Source organism: Macrotis lagotis, chromosome 1, assembly GCF_037893015.1.
Source record: "Macrotis lagotis isolate mMagLag1 chromosome 1, bilby.v1.9.chrom.fasta, whole genome shotgun sequence".
NCBI lineage: Eukaryota > Metazoa > Chordata > Mammalia > Peramelemorphia > Peramelidae > Macrotis > Macrotis lagotis.
The window spans coordinates 561,912,000-561,932,612 of record NC_133658.1 but is presented as its reverse complement, the minus strand read 5'-3'; the positions used below and the strand labels follow the sequence as shown (position 1 = coordinate 561,932,612).

At 34.9% G+C, this 20,613-nt stretch overlaps 1 protein-coding gene across 1 annotated transcript in view; it reads right to left on the bottom strand.

Annotated features, from left to right (window-relative positions):
- The window catches only part of CD96 (CD96 molecule), a 98,258-nt gene extending 79,791 nt beyond the window's left edge, over positions 1-18,467 (bottom strand). The window contains exons 1-2 of the mRNA XM_074214448.1: positions 18,264-18,467; positions 14,501-14,857 (exon numbers count right to left, since the gene is read on the bottom strand). Of these exons, the coding sequence (XP_074070549.1) occupies positions 14,501-14,857; positions 18,264-18,324 (418 nt within the window). The 5' untranslated portion in view covers positions 18,325-18,467. The remainder of the gene's footprint in view (positions 1-14,500; positions 14,858-18,263) is intronic.
- Positions 18,468-20,613: the final 2,146 nt, after the last annotated feature.

Below are 20,613 nucleotides of genomic sequence, written 5' to 3'. Positions count from 1 at the left end.
TGCATGAATCACAAAACACATCAACAGAGACAGTACATGCCTTGCCTGGAAATCAGGAGGCTCAGGTTAGAAAAAACAAAGGAAAAAAAAAGTCCCTGAGATTATTTTGCCTAATGAAGTGGAAGAAGAGGAAGGAGAGGGGAAAATGGGGGGGGGGGGTCAAAGAAAAGAGAAGTCCTTCTGGTGGGAAATGAGCTCACACATAAGGATAGCTAGTAGCAGATAATTGGATCATAGATTTAATTATGGAAGTAATCTTATTGTCATAGTCTATCCTCTTTATCTAAAAATGGAGGGCTAGAGTAGTTAAATGTTTTCTCCAAAGTCATAGTCTATTGTTGTTGAGTCATTTTTAGTCATCTCTGACTCTTTGTGAAGTCATTTCGGGTTTTCTTGGCAAAGAGACTGGTGTGATTTGCCGTTTCCCTCTCCTGCTCACTTTATGAATGAAGAGACTGAGGCAGACAAGGTTGAATAACTTGCCCATTTACACAGCCAGGAAGTGTCTGAGGCCAGATTTGAACTCAGAAGGATGAGTCTTCCTGATTTCAGGCCTTTCCAGTTACAGGTAGCAAGTGGCAAAGGGAATATGTGGACCTAAACTTTGACTCCAGATCCAGTATGCATTCTACTGTACCACAGTGTTACTTCCTAGGATTCAAATCAACTGCCAGGTTTGACAGTATCATAGCTTTCAAACTTATGGTGATCATCTGTTCTAGTCTGGCCCTGAACCATTTCTGAGAGGTTCAGACCATGATTTTGAAAGTGATCTGTTGTAAAGTTATAGTCAGAACAGAATGGGATTAGTTCTGCCTCCATGAACATGATCTCTATTTCTGTAGTAGTTTAAGGATGGTTTAGATAGCTACAAGCTTAAGAAAACTAGGTTCACATTCTATTTTTTTCTTTTTGTAAAGAATGTACTGACTCCAGGGCTGGTGCTCCATCCACAATACAACCTAGTTCCCCTCTCTTTCCTTTTCGTTTTTTTTTTTTTTTTGGCAAGACATTAGGGCTAAGTGACTTGCCCAAGGTCACACAGCCAAGTAAGTGTCTGAGATCAAATTTGAATGCAGATCCTCCTGACTTCAGGGTTGGTGTTCTATCCACTACACCACCTGTCTCCTTTCTTTTAACTTGTCACCTCTCACTCTCCTAACCATGGATCACTGTATAGACCGTGGTTTGTTCTTCTTAAAATAATGGCCTCTAGGGGCAGCTAGGTGGCAGGGCAGCAACTCACCCTGGAGTCAGGAGAACCTGAGTTCAAATCCAACCTCAGACACTAAATTGCCTAGCTATATGACCTTGGGCAAGTTACTTAACCCCATTGTCTTAAATAAAATAAAAAAAGAAATTAAAAAAAAATATGGCCTCTAGAACTGAAAACAATAGTTCACATATGATTTGACAAAGATAGACTACAGCATCACTACCACATATCTTTTTTTGTATGTTATATTTCTTTTAATACAGTTGAAGATCTTATTGGTTGGGGAGATTTTTTTTGGTTGCTATGTTAGAGTTAATTCATATTGAATTTTCAGTTCCATAAATCCCAGGTCTTTGTTTTTTCCACATGTACTGCCATATAGATATAGACTTATAGACATATAGACATATGCAGATACAATGATTTTTAAAAAAATTTAAATGTAGGACTTTTCCTTTATGACTTCTAAAATTCATCTTGTTAAAGCTGATATTTCATTCCAGATCACACTTTTGTTCTCCTGATTCTCTTATTCAAGGTGGGAGCCATCTCTCTTTGTATTCTTTTTAATTCTAATAAGTGGAAAGAATACTGAATTTGGAGAAAGGAAAAATGTGTTTGAATCCCAGCTCTGATATTGACTCCCTATGAGGCTTTGCCAATCACTATTGCCTCTATGAACCTTAGTTCCTCATCTATAAAAAGAGGGAGATTAGTCTAGATGACCTCTAAGTTCCCTTCAAATTGTGAATATATGTTCCTATGAACTGTCATATTAAGAAAAATAGGAGATGTGAACTAAAATGTCATGACAGAAGTCATAATCTATTCCCCCCTCCCTGTCTCATTAGATTATTATCCACAGAATGCCAACATCTTTCTCTGAATTCAATGGGAGTAGTATTTCCAAAGTGGAATGTTGAGGAAGTATGACCTATGGTAGCAGACTGTAGCAATCCCATGTCCTGAGAACCAAACTAGAAGCAGTTGTGATATGAGGGATGGGCAATAATGAATGGCATGGTACTACATACTATCACAGTCTCTCTTAGGTTCATATCCTTTTGTTACAAAAATGGATCCTAGTATATTTCTCAGATTTCTTTATTTTGGCCAGGTGTTTTCCATTTAGAATGATATTATTTAGATTTAGAAAAGATCTAGATGGTTTTCCTACTCAGCTCTATCTCACAGATGAGAAAACTGAGGTCTGGAGAATAATCAGTATCAGAGGGGTAATAAATAGCAAAGCTAGGATTCAAATCTAGATTCTCTTGAATCCAAATCTATAGCAGTCTATAAGATAGCATTAAGCTTTGCTATCTTTTTATCTCTCTCTTTCTTTCTATGTATCTTTGTTTTGGGGGTGTCTCTATCTCTCTCCATCTCTCTGTTTCTGCCTCTGTATCTTTTTTCCCTCTCTTCATAACTGTCTCAGTCTCCCCCATCTTTGTCTCTCTGTCTCTCTCTCTGACTTTGTATTTGTGTCTGTTTCTCTTTGTTTCTCTCTTTGTCTTCATCTTGTCTGTCTCTTTCCCAATGTGACCAAGTCATATTTATAGTCATATTTATTCCATGGTAGAACTAGGAACCACCCACTCTTTGATGCATTCATTGCATTACTTTCAAAACACTTGAATATAGCACTTGAAACAAGGATATTCTTGAATTGTATTCCTGTGGGATTTTTTTATATCTCTTGCTCACTAATTCTATTCTTGGATCTGAAGGCACTTTTTTGAACTGGATCCAGTTTAACTGAAGCAACTTTTTGAGACTAGATTCAGGAACAGAAGTAGTAGGTAAGAGATGTGGAGAACACACACACACACACACATACACACACACACACACACACATACATATTCATACATTCCTATGTATATGTTCATAAACATCAAGTGTATATATATGTATGTATGAATGTATAATTTTATACATATATATATATATATAACATAAAATATGGATGGATAGATGGATGGAAGACTAGATAGAATGGAATTTATATTAAGCCTTAGGGTTCACCAAGCATTTTATATATTTTATTGCATTTGAACTTCCCAATAACATTGTAAAGAAGGTAGACACCTAGGGAAGATTTTATCTCCACTTTACATACTAGGAAATTAAGATCATAAAGACTAATTAACTTGACCTTGGTTATATGTCACCATAAATAATGTGAATGTATGCATCATTTAAATAAATCTAGATAAATAACTTTGCATGTGTAGCACATGAAATTTCTGTCTCTCTTGTCTATATGCTTTTGTAGACCCTGTCCCCCCAAATAACATGAGAATATTTTTGACTTACATTTATTTGTCATTATATATCATAGATGCAGAATTGGAAGGACATTCAAAGGTCATCTAATTCAAACCCCTCATTTTACAGGGAAGGAGACTGAGGATGGAGTTGAAGTGCCTTGCCCAGTCTCAAACCAAAGTCTTGCTTCTCTCAAGGTCAAAGCTTTATCTACAACTGTGTAGAGTGGTGTCTCTGCTTTGACCCTTTTAAGGGTCCACATCCAATCTCCCCCCACCTCTAGGATGGTACTTGAAACCCTCCTTTGCTTGTCATCATATGTAATACCTTCTAAGGGAAGGTCTCAAAACTTCTTGCTTACAGAGACTAACATTAACATTTGAAAATGTTGCACATGACCCCATTGAAAAAGTGATAGGAAAATTAAAAGAACGACAAGTCAAATGATTTGCCAAATTACCAATAGGTGGTAGAGAGAGTCAGAGAATAGTTGGCTCTAGAACTTTAATGCTCAGCTAGACTTCCTTGATTAAAGTTACAGATGATCTATTCTCAAGGCATTCTCCCCCTTCCTTGATTACCTGCCAAATCAATGAAAGACCTTTCTTTGAGCAAGGTCAGGCAAACAAAGCAATCAGGTCCCTGGATGCCTTGATTCCTCATTTTGAATTCAATTGTTAAGAGACAGCTGAAGCAGTAAATAGGAAGGAAAGAAGCAGGCATTTACTATGTCTTCTCTGTGCCAGAAACCTAGAGAAATGGTTTATAGATATCATCTCATTTGTTCATCCCCAAAACCTTGAGAGGTAGATGCTATTATTATTATTATCTTCATTTTACACCTGAGGAAACTGAGGCAGGTGGAGGCAAAAAGTCTTACACAAGATCACACAGCTAGTAAATTATTGAGGTTATGTTTGTATTCAAGTCTTCCCAATTTTCCAGGTCCAGGGCTCTATCCACAGCACCCCCTGGCTATATATAAGAGTGGGTTTGGTGTCACCAAACTGTGGGTTTGACTCCTACCTCAGATATTTCCTGTCTTTGTGACCATGGGCAAGGCATTTAACCCCACAACTTTCCTTATCTGTAAAGTAAGGATAATTTTTCATACCTACTTGACTGATAGGGACCTATGAGAATTGAATGAGATAATACATGTAAAATGTTTTGTAAACCTTAAAGCATTACCTGCATATTAGTTCCTAATTTTATAGTAGTTAGCAAGACTAATAAGAACATGATATGAATCATTCATCCTTCATCCTTCTTCCCTGGCTTATTAACTTTTTTTGTCTTTTTAGCTAAGTAGCACAGTAAATAGAGATTCAGTCCTGATGACAGGAGACAAGAAGACCTGAGTTCAAATCTTGACTCAGATTCTCACTACTTATGTGACCCTTGGAAAGTCATTTAACCTCTATTTGCCTGTTTCTTTATATGTAAAATAGGGATGATCATAACACCTATTCAGTAGGGTTGTGAGGAAAAATTAGATAATTGCAAAGTGCTTAACATAGTGTCTGGCACTAAATAAATGGTAGCTATAATCATTATTGATTATATGTGACCAGTTAAGGGTTGCTTCTGTTGTCCACTGGCTATGTGGTTTTTGTTGCTTGGTTCTGGTAATCACAGACATTGAGATGGAAGGGACCTTAATGCAACTTTCTCATTTTACAGATAAGGGAACTGAGACCTAAAAACGATGTAACTCGTCTAAAGTCACACAGGTAGCAACGAAGTGATCGAGGCTGGGTTTCTAATGAAGGTTTTTTTGATTCCACATTGAAGACTCTCTCTACTGTATATCTCTTGTGCTATACTTCCAATCTCCTCCCCCCATCCCCTCACCTCCCACCCCTCTCCTTTCACTTTTGATTTCTTCTCCCTTTTCCTCTCATGTCTTTTTCCCTTCTCTTTCTCTCTCTTTCCTCTTTTTCTTTGTTTTCTCTCTCTTATCTTTCTTTCTCTCCTCTTTTTCTCTTTCTTCTCTTTCCATCCCTTTCTCTCCCTCTCTCTCTCTCCTTTTCTCTTATTGTCTTTGTTCTATCTCTGTATTACTCTGTCTTTTTCTTTGTGTCTCCTTGTCTCTTTCTGTGTCTTTGTGTCTCTCTCTCTCTCTCTCTCTCTGTTTTTCTGTCTCTCTCCTCCCCAACCCTCCCTCCCCCATGGGAACTAGCATTTTCATTTTTAATTCTTAAAAAAGAGGAATCCCTTTTGTTTCACATAAAACAATTGACTTGTTTTATAATGCTGACTTAACAAATGTAGTTGCTGTCATTTGCACTGTTGGGGATGATAAGGAAAGTAACCTTGAATTAAGTGCAAGCCTTCTTATTTTGTTTTGTTCTAAATCATAAATCTGGATTTGCAAAGGACCTTAAGCTTCATCTGGTCCAATTCCCTCATTTTACAGATAAATCAACTGAGGTCCAAAAGAATAAGTTATTTGCCTAAAGTCACACAGTGGTATCAGAAGAAGGATTTGACCCCCTTCTTCCTCCCCCTGCAAGGCTTTGGATTGAGAAGTTATCTGTGGCAAGCCCTTTTAGTGTTTTTATGAAAATCTAATTACTTTGACTGAAAATGAACTTCTTCTATTTCCTGTGGTCATTCTCTAGCCTTTTGTTATGACATTCTAGATTTTCATCTATCGCTCAGGGTTTTGGGGATGAACAAATGAGATGATATCTATAAACCATTTTTCTTGATTTCTGGCACAGAGAAGACATAGTAAATGCCTGCTTGTTTCCTTCCTATTTACTGCTTCTCTTCTCCCCATCCTCCCACTAAAGCTAAAGAATAAGTCTATCTGACTCTGTAATCCTGTTCTAATACCCATTTGTACTTCCTTAGTATTAAATTGTTGTTTAGTCATTTAGTCACCTGTGACTCTTCATTATCCCATTTAGGGTTTTCTTGGCAAAGCAAATGGAATGATTTGCCCTTTTCTTCTTCAGTCCACAGGGCAGCTAGGTGGCATAGTGCATAGATCATCAGATTTGAAGTCTGGAAGACTTTTCTTCCTGAGTTCAAATCTGGCCTCAGACATTTACTAGTTATGCTATCCACAAGAAGTCACTTAGCCCTTTTTACCTCAGTTTTTTTTTTTTTATCCATAAAGTGACTTGGAAAAGGAAATGGCAAAACCACTCCAGTATCTTTTCCAAGATAACTACAAATGTGGTCACAAAGAGACAGATCTAATTAATCCATTACACAACAACAATCTTGAATCAACAGCATAATTTTCATGGTCCTAATGTGAATGTAATTGGAAAGGGTAACATTAGACCTCAAAACCATCCTTGGAGTAAATATGAGACTGAAGCTGATAACTGTGAATTTCATAGGATAGTGGACTCCGAGTTACAAGAGATTCCAGAGACCACCTAGTCCAACATCCTCATTTTATATACAAGGACACTGAAGCATGGGAAGATAAGTGGCCTGCTCCAGACCACATATTTGGTAAGCATCAGAGGCAGAATTGGAATCCAGCTTTTACAATTAAAGGGATCCCTCTCCCTCCACTGTCCATTAAGGATAAAGATCGAGCTAGATCTGTAAAGTTTAAAGTAAAGGGAATTCCTGGATGAGGATGAGGATACTGTCTACTCATGTAGGCTGGCGCCTTCTCTGCAACTTTTCATTCTAGAGAGCTGCCTAGAGTACAAGAGTCAAACCCAGACTGGTGGATTCTTTGATACTCTGAAACTAGATTAAAATGTAATTGAAAAATATTTTGAAAATAAATGAAAAGACAATACAATGTAGAAAATGCTGAATTGAGATTTCTAAGTCAATATGCTATACAAAGGGATCCATTTTAATTTGATTTTGATAACACTGGCCAGTGGAACCTAAGTGACATGTTTATACTGATTTACATATATGGTAATTATTACAGGCAGAATTTGAACCCAGGTCTTTCTAACTACAAGGTCAGGTATTGACCCACAACACTATCTGCTCCTGAAGCTAACATGCTTCCAGAGCTTTTCCCTACCAAAGATAAATGAAGCCTCTATTCTGACATTCAAGCTATAGTTCCCACAAAGAAAAAGAGAAGATTCAAAGAAGTTTTCAATGTTAGACATCATGGAGGATCTTCAATGACGGTCTGTCTCTTAGGAGGAAAAGGGGAAGTAAAGTCCAGGAGGCAGGAGAGCAAGAAAGCCAGTGGGAGGCTTTTAGCCACAGTGAAATCCAGGTCCCAACAGCTTGACAGCATCAGAGGTCCAGGTAACCATAGCAAGGCAACAGGGAGGATCCCAACCCCAAACAAAGTCTGAACCCTGGGAACACCAGGACAAAAGACAGGACTGGGTTGGGAACAAACCAGGGGAAAACAAACCTCTGCAAAGGCAAGGCCTGAACTACATAGGTAACATCTTGGCCAACAAGTCACAGAGCGGAACCCAGTTACAGCATCAAAGAAAAGCTTGTATCTATACTCCCTATACCTTAGGAGCAGAAGTAAAACAACAAAGATGATCAAAAAAAGCTAAAAGAGCACTCACTATAGAAAACTACTTTGCAGACAAAGATGATAACAATGCCATATCTGAAGAAGAAATCAGTGAAAAATTACTCACAGGGGAAGTCTCTAAACATACAATGAATTGGACTCAAATATAAAAACTCATCAAAGAGCTTAAAAAAGAATTTTAAAACCAAAGAATAGAGAAAGAAGAAAATGGAAAAAAGAAATGAGAGTCATGCAGGAAAATTATGAAAAATTGACTAGAGAATTCAATACCTTTAAAAAGGAAACACAGGGGCAGCTAGGTGGCGCAGTGGATAAAGCACCGGCCCTGGAGTCAGGAGTACCTGGGTTCAAATCCCGTCTAAGACACTTAATAATAATTACCTAGCCATGTGGCCTTGGGCAAGCCACTTAACCCCATTTGCCTTGCCAAAATCTAAAAAAAATAAAAAGGAAACACAAAAGGTAATTAAATTAAATAAAACCCTAAAAATTAGAATTGAACAAATAGAAACCAATGAATCTATAAGCCTATAAAACTCCATCAAACAAAAAACAAAGGCTGAAAAAAATTGACAAAAATGTAAAGTACCCTGTATGAAAAACAAATAACCTGGAAAATAAATCCAGGAGTGACAATCTATGAATCATCCAACTACCAGAAAGCCTAGATCAAAAGAAAAAAAAGAACCTGGAAAACATCACACAGGAAATTATAAGGGAAAACTGGCCAAATCAGCTTGAACAAGAAAGCAACATAACCATTGAAAGAATACACAAAACTCCTCCAGAAAGAGATCACGGGATAAAACTCCAAGGGCTGTTATAGTCAAATTCCAAAAATCTCAAATAAAGGAGAGAATATTGCAAGCTGAAAAAAAGAAAACAATTCAAATACAAAGGAAACACAATCAGACTCACATAGGGCCTATCAGCTTCAACAATGAAGGATCTGAAGACCTAGAATACTATATATTGGAGAGCAAAGGACCTGGGATTATAACCCAGAATGTACTATCCTGCAAAATTCAGCATATACTGCCAGGGAAAAAGATGGATGTTCCACAAAATAGAGAACTTCCAGAATTTCCTGACACAAAGACCAGGACTGAACAGAAAATTCAATCACCAAATATAGGATTTAAGAGTTGCATAAAAGGTAAATGAAAAGGGGAAGGAAAAACCAAAGCAAAACAAATGTTGGTCAAGACTATCAAATCGTATTCAATCCTAATAGGGATTATAACACTTAATAGGGATATAACACGTAATAGGGATATAACCCTTCTAATTCTTTAGAATTTTTACTTCTCTTAGGATAAAGGATCGAATATAATTGAAGATATTGGACTTAAAGGATATGGGTATAGTTTGGTCTTGTCTCTCCACTGAAGAGGTTCAAGATGATATCACTGTGTTTGAGACAAAAAGCCCTGATAAAAAGCAGTGGTATTAACTTTAAATTTAAGTGTCTCATTATCCTTTGATACATTTTAACTCAGCTATGCTGATGAAGCTTAGCACTTTGTCTAATGAGGGCATCTTAAGCTGGGCAGTCATGAGTCAGGGTCTCCCATAACTAAGTCATTTGTAAAGTTCTCAGGTGAGACTTCTAGAGCTTCCCAATACTTAGAGATCTTTAAGATTTTTGTAGTTAATTATATTCATGATTCACTTAACAGGGGGTTAAGCACCCTGGGTGTGTGTGGGGGTAAAGTGTGAGACAAAATAGACCTGGGGGAGGGGCACAAAGAGTCAAGAAATGATATGGCTTTGGATAATACTTTGGTTCATGAAGAGGACTGTGTGTATTGAAATTTACTTGAAAAGGGGGTAAGGTAAAAAGGATTATGATTATAATTTGATGCAATTTGAGTCAGTGCTGGGAATCAAGCAATCAAGTAAACAATCTGTGATGATATCTTGATTACAATAGGAGCTTATCAAGCAATCAAATAATTGAACTGTGTTTGATGATACCTGATTAATAATATTAGAGCACCAAGGGAACAGGCACAAAGATTTATAATTTTAGAGGGAAAGAAGGGAGAATGTGAATGCTGAGTAAATTCTATTCAATAGATTTAGCCTAGCGAGGGAATAAAATACATTCCCACTTGGGTTTAAAAATCTAACTTAATTTACAGGTAAGAGGGGGACAGGAAATGGGAAAGATAAGGGAAGAAGGGACTGATAAAAGGGAAGGTATAAGGGAAAATAAACAAAATAAAAATTTAAAAGAAAAGTCAAAGGGGAAAGGTAGAAAAATTTTGATGAGGAGGAATAAGAGAAAAGGATAGAGATAAATATAATTGGAGAAAGATAGCATAGAGGGAAATACAGATTTGGTCAACTTAACTGTAAATGGGATGAACTGTCCCATAAAGCAGAAATGGATAGAGAATGGATTAAAAACCAGAATCCTACAATATGCTGGTTACAAGAAACACATTTGAAGTAGAGAGATACATATAGGATAAAGGTAAAAGGATGAAGCAAAATATATCATGACTCAGGTGAAATAAAAAAAAACAGGGTAGCAATCTTGATCTCAGGTAAGGTAAAAGCAAAAATCAATCTCATTAAAAGTGATAAGGAAGAAAACTATATATTCTTAAAAGACACCAATGATAATGAAGCTATATCATAACTAAACATATATGTACTTAGTGGTACAGCATACAAATTCCTAGAGGAAAAGCTGAATGAATTACAAGGAGACACAGACAACAAAACTTTAATAATAGGGGACTTCAATCTCTCTCTCTCAGACCTACATAAATCTAACTGCAAAATAAACAAGAAATTAAGAAGGTGAATGAAATCTTAGAAAACTTAGATATGATAGACCTCCAGAGAAAACTTAATGGACATAGAATATTCCTTTTTTTCAGCAGCATATGGCACCTTCACCAAAACTGACCATGTACTAGGGCACAAAAACCTCATAATCAAATGCAAAAAGGCAGAAATAATAAATACACAGTTCTCAGACCATGATGCAATAAAAATTACATGTAATAAATGGCCATAGAAAGAAACCAAAAGCTAATTGGAAACTAAATAACTTAATTTTAAATAATGGGTTGATCAAACAACAAAAATAGAAATAATCGATAATTATAACCAAGAAAATTATACCAATGGTACATCATACCAAAATTTATGGGATGTAGCCAAGGCAGTTTTTAGGGAAAATTTTATATCTTTCAATGCCTATATGAATAAAATAGAGAAAAGGGATATCATTGAATTGGGTATGCAACTAAAAAAAGCTAGAAAAAGAACAAATTAAAGATCTCCAATTAAATACCAAATTAGAAATTCTGAAAATCAAGGGAGAGATTAATAAAATTGAAAACAAGAAAACTATTAATCTCATAAATAAAACTAAGAGTTATTTTTCTGAAAAAATCAATTAAATAGACAAACCTTTGGTTAATCTGATTAAATAAAAGAAAAAAGATAACCTAATTAACAGTATCAAAAATGAAAAGGATGAACTAACCACCAGTGAGGAGAAAAGTAAAGAGATAATTTGGAGCAACTTGCTGAACTATATGCCAATAAATTTGATAACTTGAATGAAATGGATGAATATTTACAAAAATACAAACTGCACAAATTAATGGAAAAGGAAATAAAATAACCCCATTTGAAAAAAAGAAATTGAAGAAACCATCAATAAAGTCCCTAGGAAAAAGGCTCCAGGTTGATGTATTTACAAGTAAATTCTACCAAACATTTAAGGAACAATTAATATCTACACTACATAAACTATCTTTAAAAAATAGGAGAGGAAGGAGTTCTGCCAAACTCCTTTTATAACACCGACAGGGTGCTGATACCTAAATCAGGAAGAACCAAAAACAGATAAAGAAAATTACAGTCAAATCTTAAATAAAATTTTAGCAATGATACTACAGTAAGTTATTACTAGTATAATACACCAAGATCAGGTAGGATTTATAACAGGTAGGCAGGGATGGTTCATATTAGGAAAACACTAAACAGAATTGAGCATATCAATTGCAAAACCAACAGAAATTATGTGATTATCTCAATAGATGCTGAAAAATTCTTTGCTAAATACAGTATTTTCTCCTATTAAAACACCAGAAAGGTTAGGAATAAATGGAGTTCTTCTCAAAATAATAAATAGTATCTATCTAAAATCATCAATAAATATTATATGTAATGGGAAGAAATTCAGAGCATTTCCAATAAAATTAGGGTTGAAACAAGGATGCCCATTATCACCATTACTATTCAAAATAGTATTAGAAATGCTATCTGTAGCAATAAGAGAGGAAAAAGAAGTTGAAAGAATCTGACTTGGCAATCAGGAAGCAAAGTTTTCACTCTTTGCAAATGATATGATGATATACTTAGAGAACCTGAGAAAATCATCTAAAAAACTCCTTGAAACAATCAACAAATTCAGCAAAGTGACAGGATATAAAATAAATCCACTTAAATCATCAACATTTCTCTATATATGAACCAAAAAACCCAAGAGCAATAGAAAGAGAAATTCCATCTAAAATAACTGTAGACAACATTAAATATTTGAGAATCTATCTCCCAAGACAAATGCAGCAACTATGAACTCAATTATAAAGCACTTTTTACCCAAATAAAGTCAGATCTAAATAATTGGAAAAATGTAAATTACTCATGGTTGAGTTGAGCTAGTATAATAAAAATGACAATTCTACTTAAATTCCATTACTTATTCAGTGCCATAACAATCACATTACCAAATAACTATTTTTACTGAGCTAGAAAAAAATAAGTAATAAAATTCATCTGGAGCAACATAATGACAAGAATAGCAAGGGAAATGATGAAAAAAAAAGAGGTAAAGGAAGGTGGCCTACCTCTACCAGATCTAAAAGTAAACTATAAAGTGGCAGTCATCAAAAGTGCCTGGTGCTGGTTAAGATCAATGGATTAGGATAGGTTCAGAAGAAACAATAGTAAATGACTACAGCACTTTATTGTTTAACAAACCCAAAGATATTAGCTTCTGGGATAAGAACTCACTATTTGACAAAAATCGTTGGGAAAACTGGAAAATAGGATGGCAAAAACTAGGCATTAGACCCGCATCTCATACCCTATACTAAAAATAAGGTCAAAATGGGTACACGATATAGACATAAAGAGTGACACCATAGATAAAATAATAGACCAAGAAATACTCTATCAGATCTATGGGAAGGGGACAAATTTATTACCAAACAAGGATTAGAGTATTTTGTAAGCTACAAAATGAATGATTTTGACTATATTAAATTGAAAAGGTTTTGCACTATTAAAATCAATGGTGCCAAAATTAAGGAAAGCAGAAAGCTGGGAAACAATCTTCACCACCAGAAGTTTTGAAATATATACAGAAGTGCATAAAATTTATAAGGTCATAAGTCATTTCCCCAATTGATAAATGGTCAAATTAAAACTATATATATATATAATATATTCACATGAAATATGAATATATGAATATGAATATATATAATATATTCATATGAAAAAATGCTCCAAATCAATATTGATTAGAGAAATGCAATTAAAACAACCATGAGGTATTACCTCACACCTATCAGATTGGTCAAGATAAGAAAAAGGGAAAATGATCAATGTTGGAGAGATTGTGGGAGGATTGGAACATTGATGCATTGTTGGTGGAGTTGTGAATGGATCCCACCATTCTGGAGAACAATATGGAAGTATGCCCAAAGAGCAATAAAACTGATCATTCCCTTTGATCTAGCAATGCCAATTCTAGGCCTATATTCAGAATAAATCATAAAAAAATGTGAAAAGTCATACATGTTCCAAAATATTCATAGCAGATTTTTTTTTGTAGTGGCAAAGAATTAATAATTGAGGTGATGCCCATCAATTAGGGAACCGGTTAAACAAGTTACGATGCATGAATACCATGGACTATTATTGTTCTATGAGAAACCATAAATGGTTGGACTCTAGAGGATGTAATACTGAGAGAAAGGAGCAGAACCAAGAGAACAATGTGTGCAACAACAACATTGTGAGATCAACTCCTCTCAGCAGTTCAGAGAGCTAGAACAACTGTATTAGACCAGCTATGGACAATGTAATCTCCATCCAGAGGAAGAAAACAAAACAAAACAAAACAAAATCCTTCAGAATCTGATAAATCCTTCATGAAAGTTATCTCTCATGTATCTCCTTCTCTTAATCTTAACTCCTTACACTGAAAATGACTAATCTGTAAACATATTTATCAAAAATATATGTACGCAATGTTAATCTGACTGTTTACCACTGAGGGGGGCAGTCAGAAGGGAGGGTAGAAGGAAATTTTGTAACTTAAAAATATACATGTGCATATAGATGAAAAAGTTTAAATTAAAAAAAGAAAATCCTATAGAAAGCCAGTTCTACTGCAAAAAAAAAATAAAGAATAAATAAAGAAAACAACAAGGCCCAACCATCTTATCTTTTACTTATGATACTCAATTTCTATTGCTTACCTTTGGGCTGTACAAGGAGGTTCTGGACCCTTGACCAAATACCGTCTGGAAACAAAGTAAAACTACATTCATATTTCCCACTTAGTGCAGCAGACACATTTCTCAAGTGCAAAGTCCATTTCAAAACATTCAGTGACGATTTAGTGAATGATATTAAGGACTCACAAGAGATCCCAACATCACAATGATAGCCATACTGAGGGTGGTAGATAGCTATTATTTCTGAGTGATTGGTGATCTTGGACCATTGTATCTGTGCCAAGGAGCCTCTCCTTTGAATCTGACATGTCAAGTTCACATCCATGCCAGGAAAAACGTAAATGGTTTTGCTTTCTTCAAATGTTCCTTGTACAAGGCCTAAAAGAAGAGAATATCAAGCATCAGTTTATCTGGTTTACTTTTCCTTAGTCATCAGGATCAGCTTCTGGGATTGCTGATCAAATCAGGGAATTTGTCAGCATGAGAACTCTTTCTCCTGTTATGGTGGCAGGGAAGAATCTGACTGACCTGGAGGATTTAATATCCAGATAGGCTGAGTCAACTCATTCACTTAACTAGGAACAGGTTGGAAAAATTATTTTTTGAATCTAATTCCACCTGTTTGAAAATAACATAGATCTTGATAAGAGAATTTTAAAATTTAAGATGATTTGTTTCCTTGGTTTGATAATGTATTTCCTATCTCTATTAAGAGTAATTCCATCCTTCCAGACACTAATATTTGCATCTTGGTGTCTTCCCTTTTCATGTTCTCTTCCTACATCTATTTGTTTGCTTGGTATTGTCAGATCTACCTTCACAGCATCTGAAAAACTCTGGCTCAGGTCTACCTCACCTGATTCCTGATCTGTTACCACAGACATGTAATTGAATTCATGATACTCAATTTTCTCTGGGATCCAATACACTCTCCACAGAGTTGCCAAAATAATCCTTTTAATGAACGATCATGATTTCAGAGGACTGATGATGGACCATGTTGCACATTTCTGTCAGAGAGGTGATGGATTTGGGGTGCAGAACGAGATAAGGGAATAATTTGCTTCACTTCACCATTCACATTTATTACAAGGGTGTTCTTTTTTGTTCATTTGTGGAGAGGAGGCAATATATGAAAAAAGAAAATAATTTTGTTCATTGAAAAAATCCAAATTTTTAAAATTATTCTAAAATGGAAGACTGCTTATGCCAGCCCTATGCAAAGAAGCTTCAATGGTTTTATAAGGTCTCTAGGAAAATCTAAACTTCTTAAGTTGACATTTAAATCACTTCATAATTTGCTTTGGCTTATGTGTAAAGACTTATTGCACAGCACTTCCCTTAGTGTACTCTAAATGTCTTCTGAACTGACACTTGCTCAAACCCAATATTCCATCTTTTATGTGACTTTGTAAAGGTTTTATGCCCCTTTCTGGAATCCATTTTATACTTTCCCTTATTCTTAGAATTCATAACTTCCCTCATGGCTCAGTATGGATGTTGTTGTCTTCAAACTCTATTTTTAATTTTTTTTTGCTTTTTATCCTAAATCATTATCTATAGACCTAAGTGTTTACTATAGTTTTTTTCCAACTCCTTCCCTCCAGAAGAATGTCATTCCCTTGAAGGCAGGGTTCATTTCTTTGTTTTGTCTTCATATCCCATGCACCTTGTATAGTGTTAAGTACAAAAGAAGTTCTTGTTAAATGATTGTTGGGCAAGATTGGCATGGTTGAATTTTGGACCTATATGGTACAACATATTTTATAATGAATTAAATATATATAATTTGCATGTTTTATATATATATATATATATATATATATATATATATAAATAAATACTATTTCAAAGTAAATTTCAGATGGAAGTCTAACATTTAGATGATTGGGATAGCTAATACAATATATAGAGGAGGGGCTCAAACTGAGACAAGTAAATGTTTAAGAATTATGTTTTGATAAATATTTCTATATAATTATTTCCTTTATAGTTCTATTTTTCTATGCCTAAAAATAGCATTTTAATAAGGGATAGACTTCATAGATTTCAAAAGGTTTGAGAACATACATACACAAATACAGACAAACACATACATGCAAAGTTTAAGAAACCTTTGCTAGAGGGAATAACATCATCTTAATAAAAACAACCATTACACATTCTATCCTCCCTGTTCAAGGTACTAAGAAAGAAGGGGAACATTTAGCTGAATGGCTAGTCTTGGAAATTAATCCAATGGTATGAGTTGGAGTCTTATATCTAAAATAAAAAGGAAAATTTTAAAATCTAATTGACAGTTCTATCTACTCTGACTCAGCAGTTTGAAGCCAGAGATGCAAAAGAATCCACGCTTATTAAGCTTCCTTACAAAATGGGACTCTTCTTTCTTATTTAAAGTTGCTTCAGATTGATAGAACTTATCAACCTTAGTTTTAGCAGACATATACAACCTTGGAGGACCCATAGCTATGTTAACACCACATCAAAGGAAGATTTTTGACATGGATGGGGGCCAGGGAGGAATTTTTAAATGAGTATTTCCAAATGGTGAGTTTAAATAATGATACTTCTCACAAGGTCCTAGATAATAATATTTGCCATAGTTGAGTATGTAACACAAAGTACTGAAATATTATGGTAAATATGATCCAAATAAACAATGAAAGACTTTATTTTTTTTTAAGACAGTAAGCAACAGAGACCAAGTGAGGGTTTTTGGCAAAAAGAAATTGACAAACTATCATAGATGAAAAAGCTGGGGTAGTTACAGGTTAGTGTAATATAATGTCACTCCAAGAGAGGTATATGGTGCTTCATAACATGCATGTGTTTTTTTAATTAGTCTATAGTAATGATTCTGCAATGTTCTCTTTGATATAGAAATTCTTCACAAATGCTTCCTAATCATTTTGGTTTATCTGAATAATGCAGTTAATTCCAGAGACATTGGGGTATGCTCTAATATTCCCATATTATGGAACACAAAACTCATCTTTCCCTTTTCTATTTTTAAATGTAGCTCTTGAGTCTCAAGTTTTACTGACATAAGGATACTCTGTTTTGTCTCCCAGGTCTACTATAGCACATACCTCATTAAAGTCCAAGATATGCTCAACTCCCAAGGACCCTTGTATTTGCTCGAGAAGTACTTTTTTATATTAAAAAGATACTTAGGAGAGGAAACAGTGTTAAAGAGTCTCTCTGAATCTCCAGCATACGATTTCGTCCTAGTGTTTTAGTATCATCCTGGCTATCATTTAGAGAGTCTTTCAGTCGCTAGAAGACACAATTTCTTAGGTTATTTAGGAGTTCTTTTTAGGAAAGGGCAAGTAAAAATATCTTACAAAAGAGAAGTAAGATCAGTTTCTATTCCTTTTTTTCATATTGAGATGTAATATCTGTTAAGTCAAAATGGGAGACATTTTTGTTGTTCAGTCATGTTTGTTTCTTGACTCCATTTGGGTTTTCTTGGCAAAGACACTGGAGTGCTTTGTCATTTCCTTCTCTGAGTCATTTTACAGTTGAGTCAACTGAGGCAAACAAGCTTAAATTACTTTTCCCAGTGTCGCAAAGCTGGTAAGTGTTTGAGTCCAAATTTGAACTCAGAAAGAGAAGTCCCCCTGACTCTGGGTCTGTTAATCTATACACTGTGCCAATAATTTTCATCTTAGTGATTATTTCAAAAGGCATTTTTACAGGTCATTGAAAAGATAAACAAAGGCCCCATTTGCTCTTAAAAAATAATAGCCGTCTGAAAATAAAATACAGCTAGGAGGCTTACCCCAGATGAGATGTATCTGGATGAATGAATAAATAACTCCGTATGTCCGTTTCTTCTCCATAGTTTCCAAAGTAGCCTACATCAGTAGTTCCATTATGATCATAAGAATGAATTGGTTATTTTAAGTAGAGTAAATAAACTAAAATAATTTGTTCCCATACAAAAAAAATACCCTAAGAATATGATATAGAAGCTCTTTATCATTTGATAGTACTTCAGGAAATGAGCATTAGACAGGAAAGCTATGTGGTTTGTAGCTGAGGTTTACTTCTAATTACTAAGTGTGAAAGTCTAAGAAGGTTCCATAAAAGGGTGATTAGAGTCCTGGTCTTACTTCCTTCTTCTCAAAGGTCCATAAGATAAGACTGACATTTGCACCCTCTCTAATGCTACAGATGATTTTTTAAAACTGTTTAACTTTGTTCAACTTTAAAGAGGAGGAAAGGCATACAGAAAGAATTGTGATCTAAAACCAAAAGTTACAAAGAAATAAACTTTTAAAAAAGTCATGCTTTTTCTAAGAGAGGGCATGTTAACTCATGTGTCTATTTTGAAATGTTATCCAGAATTTCCCTCTTAAAGGAGAAACATTTAAAGTTTTCCAGTGAAGAGGCTTTATTGAAGATTAATTTGGGAATATAATAAAGAAAATAAGAATAAAAAGAATAAAAAAGAAAAATATAAAAAATATAATAAATATATAAAATATTTGATATAATGTAATACAACCTATTATAAAATACAACATATTATATCATATAATAATACATACTATAATTTGATAATAATACAAATAAAATGAGAAATAAAAATTAAGAATAAAAATACAGTAAAGAAATAAAAATAAGCTAGGAAAACTAGGCATGGCAACTATGAACCAGATGGATTTTTCATATTTTTTTCTTTAGGAGAAGTACAGTGGATTGAGATCAAGTCTCAAAGTCAAGGAGACCTGGGTTCAAGTCCAATTTCTCTGCACACTGACTATGTAGCTCTGGGTGAATTATTTAACTTCTTGATGTTCTAGGCACCACTCTAAGACTGTAACTTTTGTAGAAATGGTGCTGACTTGCATTGGTAGAGGAAGCTTCCAAATCTGAGAACTAACCTCTGCTCATAAATTTCCTATTTATTCAGTAGCTAAAAGAATCATTTAACAAATGGGAAATCACTGGGTTATACATATATATCTTCATTTTTCACCTTTACCTTATTGCTGTAGAATTTCAAAGAAATCCTCTGAATAGCAACAAGTAAGAATGGATTGTTTTATAGATTTGATTATCTCCTTGCTCACTTCTTGAAGGAACATATTAATTCACCAAGAATAGAATGATTAGAGGACTTCCCATCTACTCTTCTCATTTATTCCTCTAAATTACACTTGCTTTATGCTGACCAAGATACTTCCTCTTTGGCTGGTGGTCAGTATATAGTGAGCAGGAGCAGGAATTCTTGAACTCAGTCTAACCTCTGTCACTGAGCAATGGACCTTATTTAAATGAGACTTAAAGGAAATTCCCAACCTTGTCCTACTCCCTAGACATCCTGTGGTTGTGTAAGAAGAGAGTGTTTACTGAGCAAAAACTTTAACATTCTAAAATTAGAAAAACTGAAACCAAGGAGGATTAAGTGGCTTGTCCAGAGACCAAAAGACAGGAAAGGTAGGGTTGGCATTTAAATCCAAGACTTCTGATTTCAAATTTAGGGCTCTTGTCCCTAAGATACATGTCTCTTAGAAGAGATATAGGAGAAAAGGTAGGATGAGGTATAGCAGAGAGAGAGAGAGAGAGAGAGAGAGAGAGAGAGAGAGAGCTGAATTTGGAGTCCAAACAACTTTGACACCTTACCTGTGTTAGTTTGGGTAAAGCACTTAACCTGTTTGTCTCATACTTGTCATCTGTAAAATGAGTTGGAAGAGTAAATGGTAAATTATTCCTGTATCTCTCCCCCAAAACCCTCCAAAGGGGGTCATTAAGAGTCAGACACAGCTGAACAACAAGAACAAGCCTGAAAGAACATCACATCTCATCTGGAGTATTGTCTATAGTTCTGAGTATTGTGGTTTGAAAAGGATAGTGACAAATTATTGTCCTATATTATTCTACCATTGGAGAACAACTAGATTGTTGGAAGGAATTTCACTTCATATCATATGATGATTAGTCATTTATCTTTACAATGTTATTGCTATTAAACAAGAGGTTTTGGTTTGGTTTACTTCACTCTATCTGTCTATTCAAAGCTCACCAAGTTTCTCTGAAATATCTGATAATTGCAGTGATTCTGAAGACTGACGATAATCATGCTATCTAAATATCCTGCCAGCTGCAGCAAGAACCTGGAATCA